Source organism: Octopus bimaculoides, chromosome 5 (genome assembly GCF_001194135.2).
Source record: "Octopus bimaculoides isolate UCB-OBI-ISO-001 chromosome 5, ASM119413v2, whole genome shotgun sequence".
Taxonomy (NCBI): Eukaryota; Metazoa; Mollusca; class Cephalopoda; order Octopoda; family Octopodidae; genus Octopus; species Octopus bimaculoides.
Window position 1 is genome coordinate 31,717,550 of NC_068985.1, and position 11,955 is coordinate 31,729,504.

Genomic DNA, 11,955 nt, shown 5'->3' on the forward strand with positions numbered 1-11,955 from the left:
TGCCAAACCGCTAAGTTACGGGGACGTAAACACACCAACATTGGTTGTCAAGCGATATTGGGGGGACAAACACAGACACACAAACTCACACACACACATATATATATATACATATACATATATACGATGGGCTTCTTTCAGTTTCCGTCTACCAAATTCACTCACAAGGCTTTGGCCGGCCCGAAGCTATAGTAGAAGTATATTGCCCAAAGCGCCACACAGTGGGACTGAACCCGGAATCATGTGGTTGGTAAGCAAGCTACTTATCACACAGCCACTCCTATATATAAGATAACAACTTCAGACAAATTAGTTTGTAATTCTGTAAAATTTCAGCTTTGGAACCAAGTAGAGCAACATAACTCAGCTTAATCAGTAATCTCTCTGAAGTTAATAGAATAAGTGATATATAACTAATTCATCAATAAAATTGATCAACTGATGAAAAATTGAATCGGTATATTACTTTCAGATTAAAAACAAAATAGAAGACATTCATGTTTTATGAGGATGTGAATGAATGCTTCTCTAATTGCATGAAAACATACCATAAAAACCCATGTAATTTGCGCATCTGTGTAATATATGCATGTGATTTTCAGGATAAAATTTGTTAAAAAAAACTTCTACTCAGGTAAAATTCCCACCTAAAAGTTTTTAGAATTGCTGATATAGCCAAGGGAAAAAGATTTTCAATTTAGCTGTATTTAGCATAATTTCACTTACTTATGATTAGATTTTATTAAATTTTCATTAAATAAAAATTTCTGTTTAACAGGAATCACATTGAAAGCTATTAAATTACAAAGTGTTTGTGTTTATAATAAACTTTATTTTACATTTCTTGCCTACAAGAGGTTATGTCTGAACTTTAGCATACTGCTGTATGTCTTCTCAAATCACAATCACAGGAAAAGTTGTTGATAAGAATTACCAACAAAACAAAGCTGATAAATACGCACAGGTGTTGCAAATTAAGTTTAATTACCAATAAACATCAACTTGGATGACACTTTACTCAACTGATGGAGGAAGGTGACTGATGAAATGGATTATGTAAACAGAATTCTTTTCCACCTATTCTTGTCAGAACCTTTGATATGGAGTATCAAAATTTTTAATCCTTTTCACACTTAGAAAATGTCAAGCAAACTTAAAAATTTGTTATTACTGTTATTGTCAGTATGGACAGAACTTATGAATCATTTACTGTGAAGGAGAAATTAAATATGTTAAATATGCATTTGAACATGACAATAGAGCCATGTTTGAAATTGGTGTAAACAGTACAACAAACTTAAAACTGTGCCTAGTAATAAACAGGTAAAAATAAAAACATACAATCAAGATTATCCATATTATTACATTTTTTTCAATCAGGAATATCCATATTATGTATGTCAATGGTGCTCCATTGCAATAGGTAGAAACTCCAAGCAATGTAAAATATGGCCCGGACTGTGTTTACTAGCAAGAATGTCAGATTTCAAAAAGTAGTTAACCATTTAATGGTTTTAGTAAATTTATAGAGAAAAAGTAAGCATTATACCATCCAACATAAATAAAGTCAACTTCATTATATTTAAGCCATTATTTTTTCTGTAAAACCTATTCTGACATTAAATGAGTCAAACTTCTGCAGGGTTATAGTAGATGGTTACACAGTACTATGCATTGGGATCAAACCTGGAACCATGTGTTTGTGAACCAAACATCTCAATTACACATCTATTCATTACAATTGTAAGTAAAAAGCTTTCAAAATCTATTCTGCTAAAGAATAATTGTGAACATTCTCCTTGTTGAAGAAAGCAACAATTTAAATCAAGAGCTCTCAACCACTTTTTATTTATAGACGTCTTTCATTACTACTTTATTCTGATGGACCCCCATAGCCATTCAATGTTTAAAACTAGTTTTGCAGAAACTTCTTTCAAAATTCCTATTTTGTTTTTCACATGTTAACTTGTGTAGACTGAACTACATAAAATGTTAGAGAAAGAAACCTAACTGTTTCTTGCAGTACATACCAATACATAAATCTAAAGCAAAAGTTTTTCAGGGGCCAAAAAATACTATTGTGGATCCCCAATTTACTATTTTGTGGACTGTCAAAAATCTTATATGGACCCTCAGGGGTCATATGGATCCCGGTTGAGAACCACTGATTTAAATGGACAAGGAAGTAGGTAGAACATACACTTCAGCAAGTAACTGAGCATTTTATTGGGTTTCCTGATGAGAAAATACTGATAGAAAATTATATTGCCCATAATTCTAGAAAAAAAAAATCATTTTCCAATGATTATATTTCTATAAAGCTAAAAAATGATTTCAATTTCAGTAAGCATCAAATCAGATTTCATAAGGTGAGTTTATTAAGAAGTACATTCAGATAGTTATTTTTATAGTCATTTTAGACAGAATGGCTAAGTCATAGTTTAACCTAGTGCAAAAGAAAAATGTAAAAGTAGAATGCTTTAGATATTCACTAGATATAAATCAACAGAATTAGCATCATAGCATCTAATTTCCCTATTATCATTATATTTCATGAATAAGAAAATCAAACTAGACAGAAAATGCTGAAGGAACTAATTAACAAACAAACCATGTGAGCAACAAAAATATTACTTCTTTTCACATGACATCTTCATTACGTTAGTATTATTCTTATTAACACTTAAAGAAATAGATAAACTCTTAGTAAAATTCAACTTTTTCAAAGTTAATTGTTTTTCTCCCAAAATAGAATGAGTTGAAAATCAGATAAGCTACAGCATTACCATACTTGCAAGATAGCTACAAAGAGGAATTTGTTTTCTTTTATTTAGTAAATTTATCACCTATATTGTTACCAATGTAATTATATAGCTGATAAATTAAATACTATTTTGATATGTGAATTTCACTTAATGAACATTATATTGAACATTATTAGATATGTTTCAGCAATAATTATCCAAAAAGAATTTGCAAGATTTCTATGGCTGTGTGGTAAGAAGTTATATATATATATATATATATATATATATATATATAGTGAGACAGTTGCAATAAAAGTATTTGGTCAAAATAAGCCATTGTACTTTGCCTTCGTCAACCTGGAGAAAGTTTTCGATAGGGTCCCCTGCTCACTTCTTTGGTGGTCTCTAAGGAAGCTAGGAGTAGAGGAATGGCTTGTTAGAGTGGTTCAAGCCATGTACAGCAATGCTGTCAGTAAGGTGAATTTAAAACTGGATGCTCATGGGAACTGCTATATGCTGATGATCTTGCTCTTATCGCAGAATCTGAAGCAGAATTGCAGAAGTTCCAGGTTTGGAAGCAAAACCTGGAATCAACAGGCCTTAAAGTCAACTTAGCTAAGACTAAAGTTGTTATTAGTGAGAAAGGAGATAAGACTCTCATTATGGCTGGCAAATGGCCCTGTTCAATATTCAGGAAAGGAGTGGGATGTAATTCCATTTGCTGCTCCAAGTGCAAACTGTGGATGCATAAGAGATGCAATGGAATCATGGGAAGGTTATCAGATATGGTCACTTTCATGTTGCAGATGTGCAGAAACAATAAGTACTAAGAGCACAATGGACTTAAACTCTCTCAAATGCCCAGGAGGTCTCTTGAGGTAGTAGATAGTTTCTGCTATTTAGGTAACCAAATTAGTAATGGTGGTGGATGCTCTGAAAGTATTGTTTCTAGAATAAGAATAGGGTGGAGGAAGTTCAGAGAACTACTACCTCTGTTGGCAGCAAAAGGACTCTCTCTCAGAGTGAAAGGTAGATTGTGTGATGCTTGTGTGAGAAAGGTTATGTTACATGGTAGTGAGACATGGGCTCTGATTGTGGAGAACATGTGTAGGCTGCAAAGGAATGAAGGTAGTATGCTCTGTTGGATTTGCAACATCAGTGTGCATGACCGACAAAGTTGCTGTCCAATTCACTGTATCGCTGCTTCCCACCCACAACACCCACACACTATTTTTCTACCCAGTTTCTTTGCTCAGATCCTTGTTACTTGTGAGTATATGCTAGCATTACACCATCTCTCTTCTGCTCTCTCTCTTTCACTTTTGCTGTTTCCTACTCTCTCTCCTTCTCTTGTTTTTCCTCTGACTAGGTAACCAAGTATCTCTCTCTCTCTCATTGAGTAACCATGTACCTCTTCTATAGCAAGGTACCTATTTCTGCTTCTCTGTCTCTTTGTCACACTATACTTTCATCATCTGACACAAGTTCCCTTCCTCAAATGTTCTGCCCCTCTCATAATTCCTTGTCTTGTGAGTTACTTGGTTACCCTGCCAGTGCTGGTGCCACATTAAAAGCATCCAGTCCACCCTGTAATGTGGTTAGCGTTTGGAAGAGCATCCAGCTGTAAAAATCATACTAAAACGAACCTCACCTGTGCTAGTTCCACATAAAAAACACCAAGTCCACTCTGCAGAGTGGTTGGTGTTAAGAAGGGCATCCAGCAGTAAAATCCCTGCCAAAACAGACACAGTAGCCTAGGGTAGGTTTTCTAACTAGCTGGCTCCTGTCAACCATCCTACCCATACATGCATGGAAGATGGAAGTTAAACAATGATGATGATGATGATGATGATGATATCATCATCATCATCATCGTTTAACGTCCATTTTCCATGCTGGTATGGGTTGGACGGTTTGACTGAGGACTAGCAAGCCAGTAGGCTGCATCGGGCTCCAGTCTAATCTGGCAAGGTTTCTACAGCTGGATGCCCTTCCTAACGCCAACCACTCCAAGAGTGTAGTGGGTGCTTTTTATGTGCCACCAGCCCAGGAGCCAGTCAGACAGCACTGGCATCGACCATGTTCAGATGGTGCCTTTTACATTTCACTGGCACAGGAGCCATTCGGGGGGCACTGGCATCGACCACGTTTGGATGGTGCTTTTTAAATGCCACCGGCACAGGGAGTCAGTCAAGCGGCACTGGCATCAACCCACACTTGAATGATGCTTATTACGTGCCACCAGTATGGGTGCCAGTCAGGCAGCACTGGCATCAGCCACAACTACGATCTCCATTTTGATTTTGATTTTGCTTTTACTCAGACTCAATAGGTCTTCTCTAGGGCAGCGTATCACCCGACGTTTCAAGGGTACTTTTAAATGGGCTGGTTATGCAACACTGGTATCGGCTATGGCTGTGATCTCACTTTACTTGCAGGGTCAGATGTGTGTTAAGAAGCTTGCTTCACAACCACATGGTTCTGGGATCAGTCCTACTGTGTAAGACCTTGGACAAGTGTCTTCTACTATAGCCTTGGGCCGACCAAAGCCTTGTGAGTGGATTTGGTAGATGGAAACTGAAAAAAGCCTGTTATACTGTAAAGTGGTTGCCAAAACTGACCTCGCCTGTACTTGTGCCATGTAAAAAGCACTACTCACCTTACCTGTGCTTGTGCCATGAAAAAAGCACTAAGTCCACTCTGCTGAGTGGTTGGTGTTAGGAAGGGCATCCAGCAGTAAAAATCCGGCCAAAATAGTCACAGAATTCTGGTGCAGGCTTTGGCCTGGCCAGCTCTTGTGAAACCGTCCTACCCATGCAAGCATGGAAGGTGAACATTAAATGATGATGATGATGATGATGAAGTTAGGCTTAAAAAGTAAGCCCTGGGGTCGAATTGTTTGACAAAAACACTTCAAGGCAGTGCTCCAGCATGGCTGCAGTCAAATGACTGAAACAAATAACAGAATAAAAGAATATATATCTAAGTGTGTGTGTCTTTGTGTCTGTGTTTGTCCCCCACTGCCACTTGACAGCTGGTGATGGTTTGTTCATGTCCCTTTAGCTTAACAGTTTGGCAAAGAAACTGAAAGAATAAGTACCAGGCTTAAAGGTACTGGGGTCAACTCCTTCAACTAAAAATTCTTCAAGGCGGTGCCCCAGCATGGCCTCAGTCTAATGATTGAGACAAGTAAAAGATAAAAGATAAATGTTTAAGAGACCCCCTTTGACATCAAAATCTGCTTCTGACTACCTCTATATCTTTGATACAAAAATACTTGATTTAAAGTGTTCTTGTTTGAATTAGACATTTCTATCACAATTTTATACAAGAACCTTTTGTTATATTCCAAATACCAGCTTAAAATGTCAATGAATTAAATCACTAAATCTCTTCAAATTATTCATTATTTAAAAAATTAAGTGAAATATAAGCAGTGTAAATTATAGAAACATGGTCTCAAAAGGATTCAAGAGCTTTTTTATAATGCATGCTTATCAATTGTGTGAAGTGTTAGTCTCCTGTTTCAAAAGCAAAGTTTATTGTTTGTTTTAGTCAACATAAATATCTCTCCCCACTTCACAATTAAACTGTTGCAACAGTGAAGAGAAACTAATCATGAAGTTCAAGCTTCCTTGTTAAACAACACACGGAAATCAACCATTACTACAGGTTCTGATGAGGGAGCCTCTAAGTGGTCACTCAACATGCTAGAAATAGTAATCAAATTTCTCTTCAATCATACCCACCCTCTTTCCTAAAGAGATGGTAATGTCATAGCTAGAATGTTTTACTATATAACAGTTATATAAATAATTATCCAGATGTTTCATGTATGTTGACTTCTGCAGAACTTTGCTACAGAATGTAAAAAAACCCCACAAAATGAGTCAGTGATCTCCAAAACTATTAAACAAAAATCATCATTATCATCATTTAACATCCGTTGTCCATGCTGGCATGGGTTGGATGGTTTGACCAGAGCTGGCAAGCTGGGGAGCTGCACCAGACTCCGGTCTGGTTTGCCATGGTTTCTATGGCTGATATCCCTCTGAATGCCAACCTCTTTACAGAGTGTGCTGGGTGCTTTTACGTGGCACTGCACAGGTGTATTTACATGGTGCCACATGGGCACTTTTACATGGCACCACACAGGTGTTTTTATGTGGCACTGCATGGATGCTTTTACATAGCACTGCACAGGCACTTCTATGTGGTACTACACAGGTACTTTTACATGGCATCACATGGGTACTTTTACATGTCACTGAACAGGCACTTTTATGTGACACCATACAGGTGCTTCTAAGTGGCACTGCCACGAGTGCTTTACACTGCCAGAAGGATTAGTCTTAACACTTCTGCTGCGGAGTATGTTTTAAATTAAAATCTTGTGAAGAAAAAACATAAGTAAAGTAGCTGTTCAAAATTATCTGTTTAAGAACAAATTTCACATACTGTTTTAAGAAAACATATTTCAGTGACACCCAATAACCAAAACCAATGTCAGTATAAAAAAGAATATATTAAAGAAGTTTATTTTTTTAAACGTGAAAGTTGTTCACATATTTTAAAATGAGCTGTGCTTGTCAGCAGCTGATTGCATGGATATAGTTTCAAAACCAATAAATATCAAACTGACAAAAGGAAATACTTTTTCTTTAGAACGATTAACAAATGTTGCTTCTCCAAGGACAGTAATCAGCAACATATCGAACGTGATCTAAAAGTAGAGTAGTGGCAATGTGGAAACAGGGTTTCTGAATGAAGTGGTGCCGGCCATGAAGTGGAATGTCACCAGGGAGGACATCTGAAAATGGAACCTACAGCGGATTGAGTTCTTCATCCAGGAGAATGGGCTATGATGTCCTCCCCACGAGCCCATCCAATTTATTAACATGAAGCATAGCGAAACTCCCATGCATGCACCCTGTGTTCAAAGACAGAGACCTTTGAATACATCCTGATGCTGTGAGGCACTGAATGAGTTATGCTATCACTGGAGACACAATCAGGTACTCAAGCTCATTGATGAGGCAATCAGCAAAGAGAACAGTGACAGCAAAAATACCAGCACTACAGCCAGTAAGACAGCCTTTGTTAAGGAGGGACACTCGCTAAAGAAAAGAATCAAAACAGCTCTGGTGGTTTACTTTTCCCATCAGATTACTGGATGATGGAAAATAACTTGGAGAACTAGCTATAATTTTTAGCACATTTCACCCAGACCTTGCTGAGACTAGATATCATTTTGATTTCTGAGACAAGGCAGTTAATTCTGTTAGAATTAACTATATCCTGGGAAGAAAGGGTGGAGGAAGCAGAAAAGATGAAGAGAACTAAGCACCAGAAGTTGGTAGAAGACTTCCACAAGAATGGATAGAGAACAAGATGTTTACTAGTGGAGGTTGACAGTTAAGAATTCACAGGTTGTACTCTGAATAATGCATATGGAACCCTCAACATTACAGGAGTGAGTAGAAGAGCCATCAAGAACAACATAGAAGTTGTTGAGAAAGCATCTAGATGGCTCTGATTGAAGATAGATGGTCACTGAAGTGAGTAGAAAGCCATTTGGGCTCAAGCTTAGGTCACCTGGATGAGAGGGCATGTTTAAGATCTCAGACACTCAATGACTCCACAATACAACACTGACTTTGTGTCCAAGTATTACATCTGTAGATATATGTAGAACTAATACGATAGTCTTCAACTACACCTAATCACTGGAGTTCTTAAAAGAGAAAACAAGACTTTTGCTACACAAGAATTGGTTTGAGGTATGGAAGGCAAGCATTCAGGAAAATGTCTCTTTAAGAAAATGCAAAATAGTCTCATTGGATCTGTTTTAAATGGTTCTGTGTGAGAGAATACAAATTGAAAATGAGGATAACAAAATACAAAAGAGATTAATTAATTTCAACTTACTATTTTGACATGTTCTAAATAAATTTCTGTTTTTGCATCATTTTCTCTTTGCATTTTTTCTCTAGCTTTCTGCATTGCTTCAAATGTCTGCTGACACTTTTGATTGTCTATAAAAATCAAAATATAAAAAGAAATAGTAGAATACAAGCTGTTATATTAACAATAAAAGCTATTGCTGCACAAATATGAGAAAACTTGGATGCATTTATAAGATATTTTATTTAGAATTTAATTCACTTTATAATTTATATTTCTGGTTTATGAATATTCCATGACTATTGCTACTTTCAGCTTCCTTTCCAAACTGTTTCACAACAGTAACATTGTGTTTATTTTAGTCTTATTGAGGAACATGTTATGGCAGAATCATTAGAACATTGGACAAAATGTCTGGTAGAATTTCTTCTGGCTTCAAATTCCACCAAAGTCAACTCTGCTTTTTATCTTTCTAAAGTCATTATCATCATCATCATCATTTAATGCCCATGTTCCATGCTGGTACGGGTTGAATAGTATGACAGGATTCAATGTGTCCAAGGACTACAGTGTCTGTTTTGGTATGATTTCTATGACTGGATGCCCTTCCTAACACCAACCACTTTATAGCATGGAGTGGGGGCTTTTTTCATGTCACCTGCACTATTAAGGTTGCCATGCAGCTTACAGAACTACAAACCTTGGGGTGGAAGAAGTCAGGTTCATGCTAGGGGATGAGGAGATTGAACTGTGAGGTGGTGGGGGGAATGCAGCTTCTTGTAGAAGATCTGCATGGCTATTCAAATCTAATAGGGAAAGGGGAGAGAAAGAGAAAGGTCAATAAAATAAGGCACTAGTTGAGTATTGGGGTTGATACAATCAATTGTCCCCTCTCGTCCACCAAATTTCTGGTCATATGTCTCCATAAAAAATAATTTAATCTCATTAGCTAGCCATGGCCTAGATGGTGTTATTTAAAAGGATAAAAGATAAAGACCCCCTTCGGTCATGAATGACCATGGGATTGCACCTAGAAAGTTACTCTCTGAGGCACTAGTCTGGGCGAGGTTGTTTATGGAAGACCAGCAGTTACTCATGCATACAAGCCTCTCCCTCCACACCACCAATGTTATCCAAGGGAAAGGCAAAAGTCGATACAGCTTAGCACCAGTGATATCACAACTCATTTCTACAGCTAAGTGAACTGGAGCAATATGAAATAAAGTGTCTTGCTCAAGTACACAACACACAGCCCAGTCCAGGAATTGAACTCACTATTGAATGATTGTGAAGCCAATGTTTTAACCACTGCACCTCCATGGTGTTAGTTACAGACTGCTATAATAATACTTTGAGCTTTCCAGCAAGTACAGGAGGCAGCTCTTAATCTGACATCATCAGCAAAGGCATCTTTTAAGTATTTAATGATTTCTAAAGAGAGTGTACTCTTTGAAGAAAAGATGCTATCAGTACCAACCACCTTGTTGAGTTGAAGAGATTGGAAACATTTTCTACCTTGGCTTGTGTGTGCATGTGGTGATATGAAATAAGGGATATGTGCAATGAGAGTTTGGGAGGAATTTTGTTGAGTGGATGCTGTGTGGAGTTGGAAGCAAAGCAAGTAACAAATGTGAAATCTTTTTCAGTATCCTTTAATTCTCTAATATAGCTATAGTGTGAATAATAGAAAAGTAGCTGCAGCAACTACAGCAGAATTATATTTCTGCTCAACATATGAGCTTCCTAAAAAAAGCATTTGTTGCAAATTTCTCAGTGTTTTGAACCAAACCAAAATAAACTTATTCACTTTTTACTTGTACAGATAAAAGCTTCAAAATAAATGGTTGAAAGCTGTCATGGTTGGTTTGGTATGGTGGTTTATCATAGCAGATCTGTCTATGGGAGATAGATTCAATTCCTAAGATGATTCTATCCACTTTTTCCTGTTAAAAGGAGTATATTTACCCAATATCTTATGAGCTGTTTTTATTATATAGCTTCATTTACATTCAAGCCTCCTAAAAAAATAAAACTATTTTCAAATTTCTCAATGCTTTGAAGAAAACCAAAACGTATACATATTTTTAAATATTTGATCTTGTTAACAAAATATCACATCACATAAAAATAATATTTTGTGACTATTGTTATTTTTATCTATTTTATGAAACATAGACAGATGACAAAGTGGCATACACTTCATCTAACCATAACTTTCACATATAAGAAATAATGTCACATATAAGAAATAATGTCTGCTTCAGTAATCAAAGCAAAACTTTTGCTAACTATGTTTAACATAAAATTAATAAAATCATAGAGATTTTAAATACTGCTTAGTGCATGTTCTATAATACAGATTAATAAGTACAATAAAAATAGTGATAAATCCATAAATTATCACTAATCTGAGTGATAACATCTGAGCTCATTGTGGATATAAGTTTTAAAATATTGTTCATTGCACATTGTCCTGTTGGTAAGAAGAATTTAACTACCTTTAGATAATGTAAATGATCTTTTGGTTTCTAACATGCAATATATACACAACTGTTAATAAATAAATAATACATATATACACAAATGGTACAATGAAGTGACATATATAGCAGGTGTCATATAAACTCAAACACTTAAATTAACATACACAATAAAACCCCAATATATCAATATCCTTATCATTTCCTCATTTAATAACTCCCTCTACTTACTGCAGGAAGAGATAATGTGCTCTTACCAAACAACTGGCTATCTGGTATAGACTCATAATCATTATCTCTTATGATATTTTCCTGAATAGTTGTATAAGCAGCGTCATTAATGAATTATCATCCTCATTGTAATAATTTCACTATATTCATATCAAATGCTAGTAGTGGCGCCTCCGAAGGAAGAAGAAGCTGAGAAATCAATGCAATTTTTTTTCTTTTATGGCTCTGACCTTTTCAAACTGGATTAAGTGCATATATTATACATTTCTCGCCATTTTCCTTTCATTTAACCAAACTAGAACTTTTTAAATAGTGTCAATAAAAATCATCCAGTGATATGACAACAGAGGTATTTTATAGTCAGAGAAGTGAATAAAGAGTTCTAACAGCAAAAGTTTTATAAGTTCATGCTTTCTTAAGAACATTCAATATTGGCATTAATTGTACTCTATGCAGTATTAAGAAATGAATTGTATTGCTACTACTAGTATGACATTTTATCTTGCCTTGCTCAAAAGAATATATATATGTATGTATATATATATATATATATATATATATATTATATATAATTATAGAGTGGTAGGGAGAAG

At 35.9% G+C, this 11,955-nt stretch overlaps 1 protein-coding gene across 1 annotated transcript in view; it reads right to left on the bottom strand.

Moving 5' to 3' along the window:
* Positions 1-11,955, bottom strand: part of LOC106867874 (selenoprotein S) — a 216,684-nt gene that overhangs the window by 178,079 nt on the left and 26,650 nt on the right. The window contains exon 3 of the mRNA XM_014912934.2: positions 8,676-8,782. Within this exon, the coding sequence (XP_014768420.1) occupies positions 8,676-8,782 (107 nt within the window). The remainder of the gene's footprint in view (positions 1-8,675; positions 8,783-11,955) is intronic.